General features: G+C 41.3%; 2 protein-coding genes across 3 annotated transcripts in view; one reads left to right on the top strand and one right to left on the bottom strand.

Annotated features, from left to right (window-relative positions):
- atp10d (ATPase phospholipid transporting 10D) overlaps positions 1-16,021 on the bottom strand; it is a 61,120-nt gene that overhangs the window by 16,661 nt on the left and 28,438 nt on the right. Inside the window, exons 11-16 of the mRNA XM_020599169.1 lie at positions 13,930-14,121; positions 7,519-8,182; positions 7,263-7,369; positions 4,449-4,575; positions 4,163-4,347; positions 1,310-1,610 (exon numbers count right to left, since the gene is read on the bottom strand). Coding sequence (XP_020454825.1) covers positions 1,310-1,610; positions 4,163-4,347; positions 4,449-4,575; positions 7,263-7,369; positions 7,519-8,182; positions 13,930-14,121 — 1,576 coding nt within the window. The remainder of the gene's footprint in view (positions 1-1,309; positions 1,611-4,162; positions 4,348-4,448; positions 4,576-7,262; positions 7,370-7,518; positions 8,183-13,929; positions 14,122-16,021) is intronic.
- Positions 9,884-13,451, top strand: LOC109959645 (uncharacterized). 2 transcript variants are annotated; one of them, XM_020599170.1, is made up of 4 exons: positions 9,884-10,834; positions 11,123-11,155; positions 12,127-12,292; positions 12,538-13,451. In XM_020599170.1, the coding sequence occupies exons 1-4, from the start codon at positions 10,719-10,721 to the stop codon at positions 12,826-12,828; spliced, it is 606 nt and encodes a 201-aa protein (XP_020454826.1). In that variant the 5' UTR covers positions 9,884-10,718; the 3' UTR covers positions 12,829-13,451. The 2 variants fall into 2 exon arrangements, with proteins under 2 accessions (XP_020454826.1, XP_020454828.1); XM_020599172.1 differs by lacking the exon at positions 12,127-12,292.

The following is a 16,021-nucleotide window of genomic DNA, read 5'->3' as shown; positions in this document are numbered from 1 at the left end:
GTAAGAAGCATTTCAAGGTCCTGGAGTGGCCTAGCCAGTCTCCAGATCTGAACCCAATAGAAAATCTATGGAGGGAGCTGAAACTCCATGTTGCCCAGCCACAGCCCCAAAACCTGAAAGATCTGAAGAAGACCTGTATGGAGGAGTGGACCAAAATCCCTGCTGCAGTGTGAGCAAACCTGGTCAAGAACTACAAGAAACATCTGACCTCTAACTGTAAACAAAGGTTACCAAATATTAAGTTCTATTTTTCTGTTGTATCAAATACTTATTTCATGCAATAAAATGGAAATAAGTTATTTAAAAATCTAACAATGTGATTTTCTGGAATTTTTTTTGTAGATTCTGTCTCTCACAGTTGAGGTGTACCTATGATGAAAATTACAGATCTGTCTATTCTTTGTAAATGGGAAAACTTGAAAAATCAGCGGTGTATCAACTACTTATTTGCTCCACTGTATATAAAGCATTCAAACAGCAACAGCCGATGGTGAATAATCTTTTAAAAATTCCTGTATCCAAATTATGATACAGATCAGCAACAAAACCTGATGAATTCTTCCCACAAACCAACAAATATTACCAATACCCTTGGCGGAGGTAAGTAAACTGTATATTGTGACATAAAATCACCTTTAACACAGGAGAAGATTTTTTCCCATATGACCTAAGTCTACAAGTCAGTAGTTTATTTTAACTTTTTTATTGTTTAACAGTTAACTGGTCTAACAATAACTACTGCCTCGGTGTGTTACTACTCAGTCTTAGACCTTAAGCCCATCTTTTAGAAAATTTTATGTCAGAAAATGGTACATGGAGAAATATTCACAGAGGATGACAAAATACACACATTTCTTTTCCTCTAATTTTCATTGACATCTGGAAACATCAAAGCACGTGTCGTACAGGCTTTGTCCTTACCATTGGCATATATACGATGGACATGACATCACCACTTCCTTCCAATATACAAAAATGAAGCCAAAATATCGTGAATATGGTGACTGCCATCTTGCTACACCATATACCTCTTTTTAAATCATCAAAACAAAACAAAAAAAGTACCAAAAAAACGACCATTTGTACTTACCTCACTGTGATAATATCTATCATAAACACATGAAATCACCTCTGGGAAAAATATGATTTGTACTTGTTTTAGGGTGGATCATGTCCTATACACTAACATGGAGGAGGCAGGATTTATGAACTATACTGCAACCAGCCACCAGGGAGCAATCAGATCATGGGGGCTTCACCTCTGGGAGCTCTTAGCCTGTCCATCACTTTTATAGTCAGTAGTCCTTACCCACAGCCAGTGTGATGACTCCAAGCTCTTTCCCAATCAGGTGGACCACCTGGCTCTTTTGCAGTGGAGTGGACCTGCAGCAGATGACTGCTTTGCATCTACGGCTAAGCTCCAGGAAGTCACTCTTCAGATCTTCCTGCAGGGCCCAGTCTAATGTCTGGCCATCTATAACCAGAATGAAGCTGGCCACAGTGCATAAAAAGGAGTTCCCACAATTCTTTTTTGAAGTAATTCTGGTCAAACTGTCCTCACAACGCTGCACTTCCAGTTTGAGCTCCTCAAGTATAGCTGCACACACATCCTGGCGGAAAAGAAATCCATTACCACTGTCACATAGAGTATACTGTTAGAGTATATTTTCTTCACCAAATTTACCAGTAATTTTGAAATGCATGGAGTCATTATTGTTTGTTTTTGCAATTTTATCCTTCAGGCAGCTGGACCTGAAGACAGTGATAAATATTAATTAATTCTGTGCAATTGTTTTGAAAAAAATATAACTTAAGAGCAACAAAATTTGATATAAACTGTGTCTGAGGATCAGTCCTTTTTTGTATATGCATCAAGCATATACATATACTATAGCATTTAGTCTATAGCTAGGTATTTCATAAAACAATAGACCAATATCGGGGCAGCACAGTGGCACAGTGGTTAGCGCCGTTGCCTTATATAGACAGGTGTGTGGCTTTCCTAATCACGTCCAATCAGTATAATCAAACACAGCTGGACTCAAATGAAGGTGTAGAACCATCTCAGGGATGATCAGAAGAAATGGACAGCACCTAAGTTAAATATATGAGTGTCACAGCAAAGGGTCTGAATACTTATGACCATGTGATACCTCGTTATGTATGTTTTGTAAATATTTCTTTTTAATCTCCTTATTAGAGCTTGGTTTTGTAAACTTAAATTGTACATATAGATCCATTGAATCCAGACTGTGTGTGTGTATGTATACATATATGTATGTATATATACTGTATATGTATATATACTGTATATGTATATACTGTATACACACAGTTCTCTTTTCTAACACCCATTCCTTTGCTTGTTGATATGTACATGCACATTGAGAAACACTGTACCAGAGTCAAATTCCTTGTGTGTCCAACACCTGGCCAATAAGGCTGATTTTGATTCTGATTTCAACACAGTATCTAAGGGAGCAGAAAAGGTAGTAATAGAGCAACTAGTGAAATTTCTTAATGGACATCACATTTTATTGCCCCCCATTCAATTTGGATTCTGTAAATATCATTCAGTGGAAACCACTGTTTATTTTATTGAGAAAGTCGGGTCAAAATTAGATAGGGATGGTGTGTTAGGAGCTGTGTTTTTAAATTTGTGTAAGGCTTTCATCACAATAAACCACAATGTTCTTTTAAATTATCAAATTTTAATTAGTCACTTAACATTAAAATGGAGTGAGTCATACTTGAGCCTAAGAAAACAATGCACTCGAGTTGAAACGAACATGTTGCCATTGAGAGTTTGTTCTACTGGGGATCCCCAGGGGTCTGTCCCCTACTAGCCCCCTACTTTTTAGTCTGTATTTGAATGATTTCCCTGATGTCTGCCCAGATGTACACACACAAATGTATGCAGATGATGCTGTGATTTATGTACATACTAAAACTAGTGAGCAGGTGGCATCCAAGTTAGCTTCGGCAGAGATAAAAATTTGTGGTTGGCTCTTCCAATGTTGTCTCACTTTAAATACACAAAAAACTGCTTGCATGTTTTTTCCAATAAAAAGAAGGAAGAAGTTCAACCTGATGTTTTAGTAACTACAGAAAAATTGCAATTTGTGTCAGATTTTAGGTATTTTGGAATCACTTTAGACTCACATTTATTAAGATGGCGCCGACAGCAATGGCAGCCTTGGTCACACGAGCTCGCTTGTGTTTGTTGTTTTTCTTTGTTTTCTCAGTCTCTTGCAACCCATACTGGATTACTTTTACCAGAGAAGAACTGGTAAATATTAGACAACTCACACCAAACTACCTTTCTCCGATTTTTGTGAATGAAGAATGCTGTATGGACATTCTGATCGGAGGGGCAGCTGCAATCTGTGGGACCTGGAGGGGATGCTATCCACCTAGCAAATCTCCGCTCCCTAGCCAACAAGATGGATGAACTTCTTCTAACCTAACCTAACCTAACCTCACCTCAAGGCCTGCATTTTTCTCCACATCCTCTGGTCACAGTGCAGCAGCAGGAGAGAAAATATATACATATACCGCATGCAGTCAAAAAACTCTGCTTTTAAAATGGCACCGGTGGATGTCAGGCAAGCTCACATGAACGTGCAACTACGTGGAGATTATGACCATTCAAGGAAATCCTTAAACTATCATGTAATACTCTATTTTGTTAGAAAAAAAGTCTTGCAAGCGAGAGTTTGCGAGATGTGGATAAACTGAGTTACTTCAGTTACTTCACTGTTCTAACACTGTAGATAAGTCAAAAAACACGGAAAACCATGCCACAGACTCTTTAAGGTCTAATTAAAGACCTGGCTAAAGAAGAGCCAGGCATGCCATCATTGAGTAGCTACCTATTATGTCATTTTAACATTAGAATTTTTAATGTGTGATGGTTAGTGTTTGCTATTTATTGATTATTGACATCATATTTAATTTTCATGTATGATGACATAGCATGTGAAGTTTTATGATATCCTTGTATTTCCTGCCCAGGGACTCAGATGAAATTTAGTTCTGTAGATAATTCTGAGACAGTTCATGGCTGTCCGCTGTCCCTATTAAATAAACTATTAAATAAAAAAATAATAATAAAAACATCTCCAAATAAACCCAACAACAGTGGTATCCCTCAGCCACTGACCTTGCTTCCACAGTTGGCTGTCAGCAGTTGATCATTGGGACAGAGGATTTTACAGGAATAGGCGATGTTGATTGCCGTCTCCTGTTTGTCTCCAGTGAGGACCCAGATTTTGATCCCAGCCCTCTGAAGAGCTTCAATGGTCTCTGGGACTTCCTCTTGCAGCCTGTCTACAATCCCTGTGGTACCTAAACACACAGAATCAGAGACAAAGGTCTGTAAGTGCCACTGCTCCCAGCTCCGATAAATGAACGGTCCATGTATCAGCTGCAGTGAGCAGCTCTCTTACCCAGCAGGGTGAGGTTGGTCTCCAGTCTCTGAGCTGACTCCAGGATCAGCTCCTCTCTGTTCTCTATGCTGCTTTCTGCCAGCAGATGTCTTTTGAGCCACACTTCATACTCCTCCTCCTCCAAAACCTGCATCAGACACAGAATGCACAGTCACTCTGTAAACAACACATCTCCTTACATAAATGGGTGGATTCACAAAGGCCAGCTGTTGTGCTGTCTCAGTTCACCTTTCTCTGGGTCAAAAATGTGGCACTTGAACACACCACACAGACTACAGCCATCAGCCAATTAGCATTTACGTTCTGCACCTGTATTAGATTAATAACTCTTCCTACCAGCAGGGGGAGGTATCTGCCATTAGTACTGTGATTATACAGTCTTATGCAAAAGTTTAGGCACCCCTTGATAAATAACAGATTTTGGTGATTTTTTATTTGAACAGATGTTAACACAGTTTCTCTTGGAAATGGAAAAAATGCACAATATTTTCAGCAAACAGTGATGCATAGTTACTTCTTATGCCATAAATTGAACAAAAATAAAAAATAAAAACATTATTATGGCATGGTGCAAAAGTTTGGGCACCCTAAGAGTTCCAGAGTCTCAAAGTCTCTCACAAGGTATCAGACCTTAATCAGCTCGTTAGATCTGATGCACAGCAACAGCTGTCATTGGTAAATGCCAATTTCAAAGCTGTACAAATACTTTGACTCTTCAAACCTTGTGCACACACTTGTGGACACCCAGCAACCATGGGTTCCTCTAAGCAGCTGTGTAAGACCCTGAAAATGAAAGTTATTGATGCCCACAATGCAGGAGAAGGCTACAAGAAGATAGCAAAGCGTTGTCAGCTTGCAGTTTCCACAGTAAGAAATGTAATTAAGAGATGGCAGATCAGGGGAACTGTGGAGGTCAAGATGAGATCTGGAAGACCAAGAAAACTCTCGGACAGAACTGCTCGTATGCTGGTCAGAAAGACAAATCAAAACCCCCATTTGACTGCAAAAAACCTGCAGGAAGATTTAGCAGACTCAGGAGTGGTGGTGCACCGTTCCACTGTGCAGCGATGCTTGCACAGACAAGGCCTTCATGGAAGAGTCAGCAGAAGAAAACCTTATCTGCGTCCCCATCATAAAATCCAACGTCTGAAGTATGCAACAGGACATCTACAGAAGCCCGATGCGTTTTGGAAACAAGTGCTGTGGACTGATGAAGTTAAAATAGAACTCTTTGGACACAATCAGCAAAGGCATGTTTGGAGAAAAAAAGGAGCAGCATTTCATGAAAAGAACACCTTGCCAACTATTAAGCATGGGGGTGGATCTATCATGCTCTGGGGTTGTGTTGCAGCCAGTGGCACAGGAAACATTGCACGGGTGGAGGGAAGAATGGATTCCACTAAATACCAGCAAATTCTGGAAGCAAACATCACACCATCTGTAAAAAAGCTGAAGCTGAAAAGAGGATGGCTTCTACAACAGGACAATGATCCTAAACATACCTCGAAATCCACTATGGAATACCTCAAGAGACGCAGGCTGAAGGTTTTGGAATGGCCATCACAGTCCCCTGATTTAAACATCATTGAAAATTTGTGGGTAGATCTTAAAAGAGCTGTGCATGCAAGACGACCAAAGAATATTACAGAACTAGAAGCCTTTTGCAAGGAAGAATGGGAGAAGATCCCAAGTACAAGAATTGAAAGACTTTTAGCTGGCTATGAAAAGCGTTTGCAAGCTGTGATATCTGCCAGAGGAGGTGTTACTAAGTACTGATTGTGTAGGGTGCCCAAACTTTTGCACCATGCCATAATAATGTTTTTATTTTTTATTTTTGTTCAATTTATGGCATAAGAAGTAACTATGCATCACTGTTTGCTGAAAATATTGTGCATTTTTTCACCAAATCACCAAAATCTGTTATTTATCAAGGGGTGCCTAAACTTTTGCATAAGACTGTATAAACTGTAAACAATGCCACTCTCCTTCACAGCAGCTGCTGTTTATACAGCTGCTTCTAATCAAGAATGTCTGATAAGACACTGCAAATGACACCGTCATTCTCTGTCCTTGGTCCTTTTGGTTGTGGAAGAAAATTATGTATACAGTGTGTGCAGAAAATGCCTAGACAGACTGTGTTATGCATTAATGACAGATAATGAACTCAGATGCATAAAACAGTGCATAGACACATTTTGAATTGCTGAACTGATTCTATTCCTTATATATTTAATTGTACTGTAGGAATAGAAATGTGACACTATGCTCCAGTTATTCATATCTCCCACAAACTTAACCCTATAAAACCATTTGTATCATATTTGATATGTGAGGTTTCTGAGCAAAAAAAAAATCACCAAAAATGCCCCATGTATCAAATGTGATACAAAAGAAATAGAAATAATCTAAATAATATGGCACCTCTATTCCTATATGCCTGGACTGTCTGTCTATGCATATATGGCAAATAAAAATCGTGAATCTTGAATTTTGAATCGTGAATTATATTTTGGATTTTGTTAAAAGGTTTAATAAACATCTCAGTTCCGAAAAATTAGAATGTTCTGGCTATTTTTTGATGTGTCAGGCTTTACAGGGTTAAATAATTTACTTCAGGTCGTGCTCTGTGGTTTGAGCTCAAAAGCCAGATTGTGAGGTGGATCAGACTGTGTGGAACTGCTTTAATGAGCCTCACGTTCATTTAGAGCCACAGGAGTCCATGGTAATAAATAAGGTGTGATGAAAATGAGTAAGAAATGTAAAATAAAAAAAAAAATGTACACAGTTTTTAAGTTGACCTTTTTGCAGCGTTACCTTTTTAGCGATGCAGAGTGTGCGGAGGCCTTCTCTGGCATAGCTGTCTAAATGTTTTTGGCTTTGCTTTCTGATGTGAGTGTGGATCTCCTGAGCCTGCTCTGCACCTAAACATAACAAAGACACATACAGCATGACAGCAACACAGACAAAAAACTGCTTTTAGTATCATTATTATTTGTCTTTAGATCAGTGAAAAGACAACTCCTTAGTCAGACCTGGATCCCCTAATTTTTCATTCATATTTGATAATTACATGTAGGTGTCTCAGCCAGACCCATAACGACAGAGTCAGCTCCCTTAGTGTAAACCACCACTTGTCCAGTGACTGGGTGGCGAACTACCACTGACATCATCTTCCTGTTGGAGTCAAAGGGCAAGATGTGAAGTAGCTGGATAACCAAAGGACCAATTCCTGGTAGATCCACCAGCAGGCTGTCTGCAGAGCGCCCCCTGAGGGTGCAGCGGTATGCACGGGCTGCGTGGACCAGAGCTTCCTCATCTGGACACTCTGCCTCATACACTAATTCATCATCATTATCCATTTCTCTAGTCAGGCCCTCTACATCCTGCTTGGCCATGTCAGGGTTTATCTTTGTTTTGCTGATATCACCCTCTGTCTCCCTGCTATCCAGCTGTCCAATATCTCCTCTCTCTCTTCTTGCAGACAAATGCAGTTTAAGGTTGGAGGTTTCAAGGCTGCTTTCTTGGCCTGATTCAGATCCAACTGTAGTGCTGCTTGGAGGTGTAGAGAATGTGAAGGAGTTGGTCTTCCCATGAGTGAACTGCCTGCTGCCAGGGCTGCTTTTGATCTGGGGAGGGGAGATTGTGGTCAGGGCTGAGAAAGGAGAGAAACTGAAGTGCTGGAACATCAGTTTGATTTCCTCCAGGGATCTGAGAGGTGTTCCTGCTTCAGGCACCTGCAGGAAAGAGAAAAAATATATACAAGAATGGGTTTTGTAAAAGAACTGCTCAGTATGTAATTATTTTTAGAAAGCAAGCAATCTTATATAACACCTTTCTAAAGTTAAAGTGCTTCACAACAGATAAAAACTTAATAAATACAAAAAAATTACAGTTTAGAAATGCACAGCAAAAAGATACAATATGATGAGACAGGAAGACATAAAGACAAAACATCAGCCTAGACCAGAGTCAGGTGCCTGATAAACAAGTCTGTCTTTAAAATGATGCTCTGAGTTTCTGTCCTCTCCTCTCTCTCCATCCATCTACAGTGCCTTGTGAAAGTATTCGGCCCCCTTGAACTTTGCGACCTTTTGCCACATTTCAGGCTTCAAACATAAAGATATAAAACTGTAATTTTTTGTGAAGAATCAACAACAAGTGGGACACAATCATGAAGTGGAACGAAATTTATTGGATATTTCAAACTTTTTTAACAAATAAAAAAACTGAAAAATTGGGCATGCAAAATTATTCAGCCCCCTTAAGTTAATACTTGGTAGCGCCACCTTTTGCTGCGATTACAGCTGTAAGTCGCTTGGGGTATGTCTCTATCAGTTTTGCACATCGAGAGACTGAAATTTTTGCCCATGCCTCCTTGCAAAACAGCTCGAGCTCAGTGAGATTGGATGGAGAGCGTTTGTGAACAGCAGTTGTCAGTTCTTTCCACAGATTCTCGATTGGATTCAGGTCTGGACTTTGACTTGCCCAAGTGACTTACAGCTGTAATCGCAGCAAAAGGTGGCGCTACAAAGTATTAACTTAAGGGGGCTGAATAATTTTGCACGCCCAATTTTTCAGTTTTTTATTTGTTAAAAAAGTTTGAAATATCCAATAAATTTCGTTCCACTTCATGATTGTGTCCCACTTGTTGTTGATTCTTCACAAAAAATTACAGTTTTATATCTTTATGTTTGAAGCCTGAAATGTGGCAAAAGGTCGCAAAGTTCAAGGGGGCCGAAGACTTTCGCAAGGCACTGTATATGCCACCACTATCCGACACTAACTGTGTGTCCTCTCTCTCTCTCTCTCTCTCTCCCTGTACCTTTCTGCAGGTAGCCCTGGCTCTGGAGCTCTATATTTCTGATGAGCAGTCACTGGCCACATCAACCTGCCCAGTGTTTGAATGGTTGCTGTTTGCTGTGTCTTGTTGCTTTTCTTCTTTTCTCTCTCCTCTATCCACTCACCACAACCGGTCGAGGCAGAAGGCTGCCCACCAAGAGCCGGGGTCTGTCGGAGGTTTCTTCCATTAAAGGGAGTTTTTCCTCCCCGCTGTTGTCAAGTGCTGCTCAGGGGGATTTGTTGGGTTTTCCTCTATAATAATAACAATAATAATGATAATAATAATAATAGTAAGGTCTAGACCTTATTTTGTAAAGTGTCCTGAGATTACTTAAGTTGAGATTTGACGCTATACAAATAAAATTTAATTTAAAAAAAAAATTGTATTAATAGATCGAGACTGATGATACCAACATTTAACCAACCACAGGTGACAGCTCTGCTAGCACCCACCACCTCCCCCTTACATTCCTAGATCATGTAATAGAGGTAGCAGAAGATATATATACAGAGTAACTCCTGTTGAACAAATAGGATTCAAACCACATAAGAGCAGCTCCTTGAATACCTACATAATGAGCCAAACAAACAGCAATATACCATGATCCACTGTAACAAAAGTGGCTGAAAGAGCCACGCATTCACATAGCCTAATATGTGCACATTGAGAGTGCACACAGTGTGTATGTTGTCATGCATCACAGGTTAAACTAGCATAGCTGCCTAAAATGCATTGGTGAAGTTCAAAATGATTGAAGAAAAAAAAACTAAAAATTACAAACACCATGCCTGGCAGTTTATACTGTTAGATTTAATTGCTAAATGTGGAATGTCCTCACTCTTGTGGGCATATTTTGGCTTTGAAAAAACAGATGTTGCTCAAAAGATGATAATCTCCAAACTATGCCAAAAATTAATGAACCAACTCAGTGCTTGTTGCCCCATCTGCACATTAACCACCACAGAGAATATGTAGAATATGAAAGACCTTGGGAGACCGCTGTCCACAACATGCCTAAACCAGCCAGATTCCTGACCCACATTCCTATCCAGTTTGTGGCAGTAATGCACCATTTCACTGTTTGCAAGCCGCCATAAAAATCTAAGAAGAACATTTTGGAGGTAGCTTTTTTAAAAACTTTGTAACTGAAGGTAAAACAGCAGTTTGCAGTTGGTACAGAGACACTGTGGGGGGAGAGACAAATGTCAACCAGTGAACACATGAGAGACAGTGGCTATTAGGATTTTAACTTTTACAACCATACTAGCCTATGGATTCTATAAAGTTACACCATCATAAGTTAGTTATTTTCATACACAGTCATGGCCAAAAATATTGGCACCCCTGTATTTCTGTCAGATAACGCACCATTTCTCAGAGAAAACTGTTGCAATCATATTCCAGCACCGTAGCATGGGAGTTTATTGCTTATGGCTTTATTTCCCTCTCATTTGTCTGCAGTGAGGAATTGGCATGTGTCTAATGACACAAAGAATAGATGTTTAGAGCTGGCCACAGACAGAGATGGTGGAAGACCCATGAAAAGGTAGGATCATCAGAGAATCTCACATTCAGCACTTTTGGGCTTGAACTGTTACACTGACTTCTATCCAGGTTTTATCATCCAACATCAGTGATTCAACCTGCTCTAGTCATCTGTGATAGTCATGAACAATCAAATGTTACTGTTATTAAATATTATTAAATGCTGCTATATACATGTGTAATTCCAAACTTTAGCTGAAATTCTTGTTTTGTTTCTTTATACAGATTAATAACCTGCTCTTACGTTTATTCACAAAAGAGACTTATTTTGTCTTGTTGTATTTCATAGGAAGTGGTGTAGCCACTATGAACCTGAGCAAAGGTAAGATTATAAAAAAATGGCTACATGCATTCTGCTGTAAGTAAATTAATACATTCTCTGATGCATCTACATTCTATTTTCATGGAGTGGTTTTTGGGTAACAATTTAATTTACCTTCTCCAGAAAGACTGAAAATATACAAAATAAGGTTTATTGTGCATTGTACGTGTAATGTCAGAGTTTCCATTATAAAAACTGAAAAAAATCATCACTGACTCTGAAACACCCATTTATTTAAGTGAACAATGTTTTCGTCCCATTCAGGTGAGAATGTTTACAGTCACCACACTAACAGATTCAAACAGTTTGACCTGTTAGAGATCTGACTGGGATTAGAATGTTGTCAGATCAAATGCATTGTGATATATGGTCAGTGCACAAGCATGACTGTTTTCATCAGCGCTGTTTTCTGATCACCTTAAAACTACATGTGATGTAGTGTACCAGAGTTAGCACTGCTCAGTTAACTTTGTCATTCTGTCATCAACTTGTGAATACAGTTGCATGAGGGTAGTTAGTGAAAAGTGAGACATTTACTTAAAACCTGCTCAGCATTTTCATGAAAGCGTAAGTAGATACTCATTAAAAAACTGTGATCAGGATTATAAAATGAGAAAAAAAAAATCAAAAAACTGGAGGAACAGAGCTTAATGCATATAGTTTGTGTGTGCATCCCTCCATACATCTTTGTCTTACATGAGAAAGCTGAAAGTGGCTATCTGGCTGTGTTTGGTAACCTGCTGATGATAGCGTTATGCCGACTTGCTGACATGGTGTTGGCTGGGTGTAGTTAGTTTGTTATGGTTTTGGACTCGCTTCCTATTTTTCTGCTTTTATTTTATCTGATTTCCTGTCTTGGGTCACCTAACCTGCCCCAGCTTTACTCTAGTTCACAGTCACCTCTCATTGTTTCCTCTTGTTTCTCATTATTCCCTGGTCTTCAGCTTATATATTCTCCTGTCTTCCCTCAGTCCTTTGCTGGTTCATCTGGTTTCCATGTCCAAAAAGCTCCCGTCTTTTCATCCCCAACGCCTCACTTGTTCCCAGGATTTGTTTGTCTGCTCACTTGCCAGGCTGCTTCAATCACCTGTTCATAGGCTCCTGTCTCCTGTGTGGAGCACTTTATCTTCATACCCGGTTAGTTTTTGTTGTGGACACTGGTTAGTTTGGACAGTTTCCCTGCCTCATCCACAGACCCCATATTGCGGTACATTATTTGTTTTATTTCCTCGTTTCCATTGTTTTATATTGCTAAGTTAACATGGTTAGCATGTGGTTAGCTGGTGAAATTGTTATGGTTTGGACTTGCTTCCTGTTCTTGTGCTATTATTTTGGTTTGATCTCCTGTCTGTGTCACCTCACCTGCCCCCGCTTTACCCCAGTTCACAATCACCTGTCATTGCTGGGACGCCAATGCTGCCTCTGTTCCTGTTCCTGAGCGGGTCGACATCTTCAACACAACCTCAGTTCCTGTTTTCCAGTGGGTTGACGCCACCGCCATTCCTGTCCCTGAGTGGGCTGACGCCGCCTTTGCCCCAGTTCTTCTATGGGTCGATACCACCATTGTTCCTGCTCCTGAGTGGGTCAACGCCACATCTGCCCCAGTTTCTGAATGGCACAACTCCACCACTGCCTCAGTTCCTGAGGGGGCCAACACCACCTCCCACCCTTGACCTCCAGTGGGTCTATGACAATACCCTCACTCCTGTGCCAGTGTCTAGGCATATCATCAGTGAGTCCCCTGCTGCTCACATGTCCCGGCCTCGGGTTTCCATTCAACTGTGAGGTTGCCTCCAGGCTTCTGCCAGGTCCCAAGACTGCCTGCCTGAGTTGCCTTCTCAATGCCCTGCCAGATCCCCAGGCCATCCACCCAAGTGGCTTTCTGCTGGATTTCAGGGCCATCCACCAGAATGGCCTCTCCAGCTTCCTGTTGGATCTCATGGTTGTCTGCCTGAATGACCTCATCTGGCGCCTAGGCCCTGCTCCCGAAAGGCATCCTCTGCTCCTTGCCTGGCCCCTGGGCTGTCCTTCTGAATAGCGCCCCGCCCCCCTGCATCTCACTTGGCGCCAAGGTTTTCCGGAGTGACCTTTTCTGCCTCTGCTGCCTGTCCGGTTCAGTGGCCATCCACCCGGTCAGCCACTCCAGACGCCTGTCTGGTTTCAAGGTCATCCTTCTGAACGGTGCTATCAACTCCCTGTGGCCGTCTTCCCAGTCAGTCATCTAAGCTTCCTGTCTGGTCCCGAGGCTATCGTCCGGAGCGAACCGCTTCCCCAGTTTCCTGCCCGGCCCAGAGACTGTCCGCCTCCTGCTACCTGCCTGGTCACAGGATCATCCACCCGAGTTGCCTCTCTGCAACTGACTGTTTAATAAAGACTACAAAAGCCCAAAGATAACTTAAAAAACCCCAGAGCAAATTTTTCTTATACTTCAGGGGTTGCTAGTTAGTGGGCCTTGGTAAAACTAGTAGAGCAAATTATACAGTGATAGTAGTTGGGTACCTGAGCAGGCCATGGTATTAAGAGAATACTGCCCATCAGTAAATTTATGAATTTATAAATTAGTCTGCTCAATACAAGACAACAAAAAACAGAATGATCCATAAGGAATTAAAGTAATAATTGGATTACCTCCTGTTCAGCAGCAAAGTTCATCATAATCAGTTATCTGTTACAGGGCATCACACTGAACTAGTGCTTTTACAGTCTCAATACAATTAAGGAAACTTAGATACCATTCTCTGATGTAACGTGCCCTGCAGATGTCATCTACTTACCACATTTTGAGGCTGGCTGGGTGAGGAGACCACCACACTGTTACAGATGGCCAGAGCCAGGAAGAAGTCAATGATGTAGGTGAGCTCCAAGCTCGATGGAGTCCCAGGGGAGCCTTCACTCAGAGGGAGCACAGGACAGGAAAGCCAATTTAACTTCTTCACCAGCTCAGGATCCGGCACCACCTCCTTTGCCTGAACAGACAGACACAGGATCAGCAGGACCAAATTCACCACCGGTAAAATATGAACAAACAGGGGAATCCAAAAGAAAAATAACTTTTATTCATAATGATCGTGGAATGCAATAAAACGGACCTGCGTTTGGGGGAGGAAACAAACCTGATTTCAGCATACTATGTTCATGTAAACTCATTGTTTAATTGTGTAATTAGATTTCTTTCACTGTGATATACTGGTGATCAGTTTAGATGGAGTTTTTCCAGATAGATATATACAGGTATTGCACTGAGGGTTATTGTTCTGTTATACAGTCATGGGTTAAGGGCTCATCAGTGACAGACGTAGGGAAGAAACTGTCCTTGTGTCTGGTTGCTTTGGCATATAATGAACTGTAGCGCCATCCAGAGGGGAGGAAATCATGGTGTGTACAGTAATCTTCTCTGCCTTCCTTTTGTACAGGTCGTACATTTCTGTAGTCCTGACTGTCTACTGGAGTCTGTTCCTGTCCTGTTTGGTTACTGAACCAAACCAGACCAAAGCAGAGAACAGACTTGATGATTCCTCTGTAGAACTGTATCAGCAGCTCCTGGGGCAAGTCGTACTTCCTGTGCTGACGCAGGAAGTACATGCTCTGCTGTGCCTTCTTAGTGATAGTGCTGATGTTGGATGTCCACTTCAGGTCCTGGGAGACAGTTAGGCAGGGGCACTTCCTAAAGTCCACTGTCATTTCCACTGTTATCAGTGTATTCAGTTCCAGGTTGTTGCGACTCTACCACATGGCCAGCTGTTCAACCTCTTGTCTGTACGCTGACTAGTCACCGTCTTGGATGAGAATGATGGCCAGAGGGGTCCCCTGAGGTGCGGTCGTTGGTGTAGAGGGAGAAGAGCAGCATGGAGAGCACACATCCCTCAGGGGCAACTGTGCTGATTGTCCAGACACTGGATGTGGTTTTCTCCAGCCTCACCTCCTGTCAGAGAGCTGGTGATCCACTGACAGGAGTGGAGGATGTCTGGGATGATGGTGTTGAAAGCTGAGCTGAAGTCCACAAAGAGGACCCATGCATAGGTCTTTGGGGAGTCTAGGTGTTGCAGGATGCCTGGTAGGCAAACTGCAGGGCGATCAATAGGGGTTCTATGATGTCCTTCGGGTGGGCCAACACCAGTCTCTCAAAGGACTTCATAACTACAAATGTCAGGGCGACAGGTTTGTAGTCATTCAGTCAGCTGAATCAGGATGATGGTGAAACGTTTGAAGCAGGAGGGCACTTCACTCAGCTCCAGTGACCAGATACAGTATGTGTGAAGATGGGGGGCCAGCTGATCAGCACAAGCTTTTAGGAAGAGGGAGTCACACCGTCTGGGCCTAGTGGCTTTCAGATCTTGTTTTTTAAAAAGACCATGCACATCCTGTTCACAGACCTTCAGGGATGGGGGGCTGGGGGGAAGGGAGATGATCATGGAGAACTTGCTTTTTTGTGTGTACCCACATTTCATAGTCATCTCTTTATTCTTCATGTCGACAGATGGTCGACACAATCTCAAACTCTGAACCATATAAAGCCAGGAGCAATTTATTACCTGGTGGAATTCAAAAACTATTTAATGAAAGGGAAGGGGGATACAATTTAAGGGGTCAGTTAAATTTAAAAATTCATGCTATACGTACAACCAAAAAAAGATTTTGTATTTCCATAAGTGGGGTAAAACTATGGAATAATTTAAGTGTAGACATAAAAAATAGTAATAGAATTGACGAGTTTAAACATAAATATAAAGGTATGTGTCAATCAAGATATATGCAAGAACAGGCTTAATGATTAATTAGATGGAACATTGTGGGTGTTGTGTATGAATGTTAACACTCTGTAATAATTCTTTAATATATTACTTGTGTGGTGTAGAAGATAATTAT

This window comes from Monopterus albus, unplaced genomic scaffold, assembly GCF_001952655.1.
Source record: "Monopterus albus unplaced genomic scaffold, M_albus_1.0 scaffold40.1, whole genome shotgun sequence".
In the NCBI taxonomy this organism is placed as follows: Eukaryota; Metazoa; Chordata; class Actinopteri; order Synbranchiformes; family Synbranchidae; genus Monopterus; species Monopterus albus.
The sequence above is the reverse complement of the archived record's forward strand: the minus strand, read 5'-3'. Positions and strand labels throughout refer to the sequence as shown.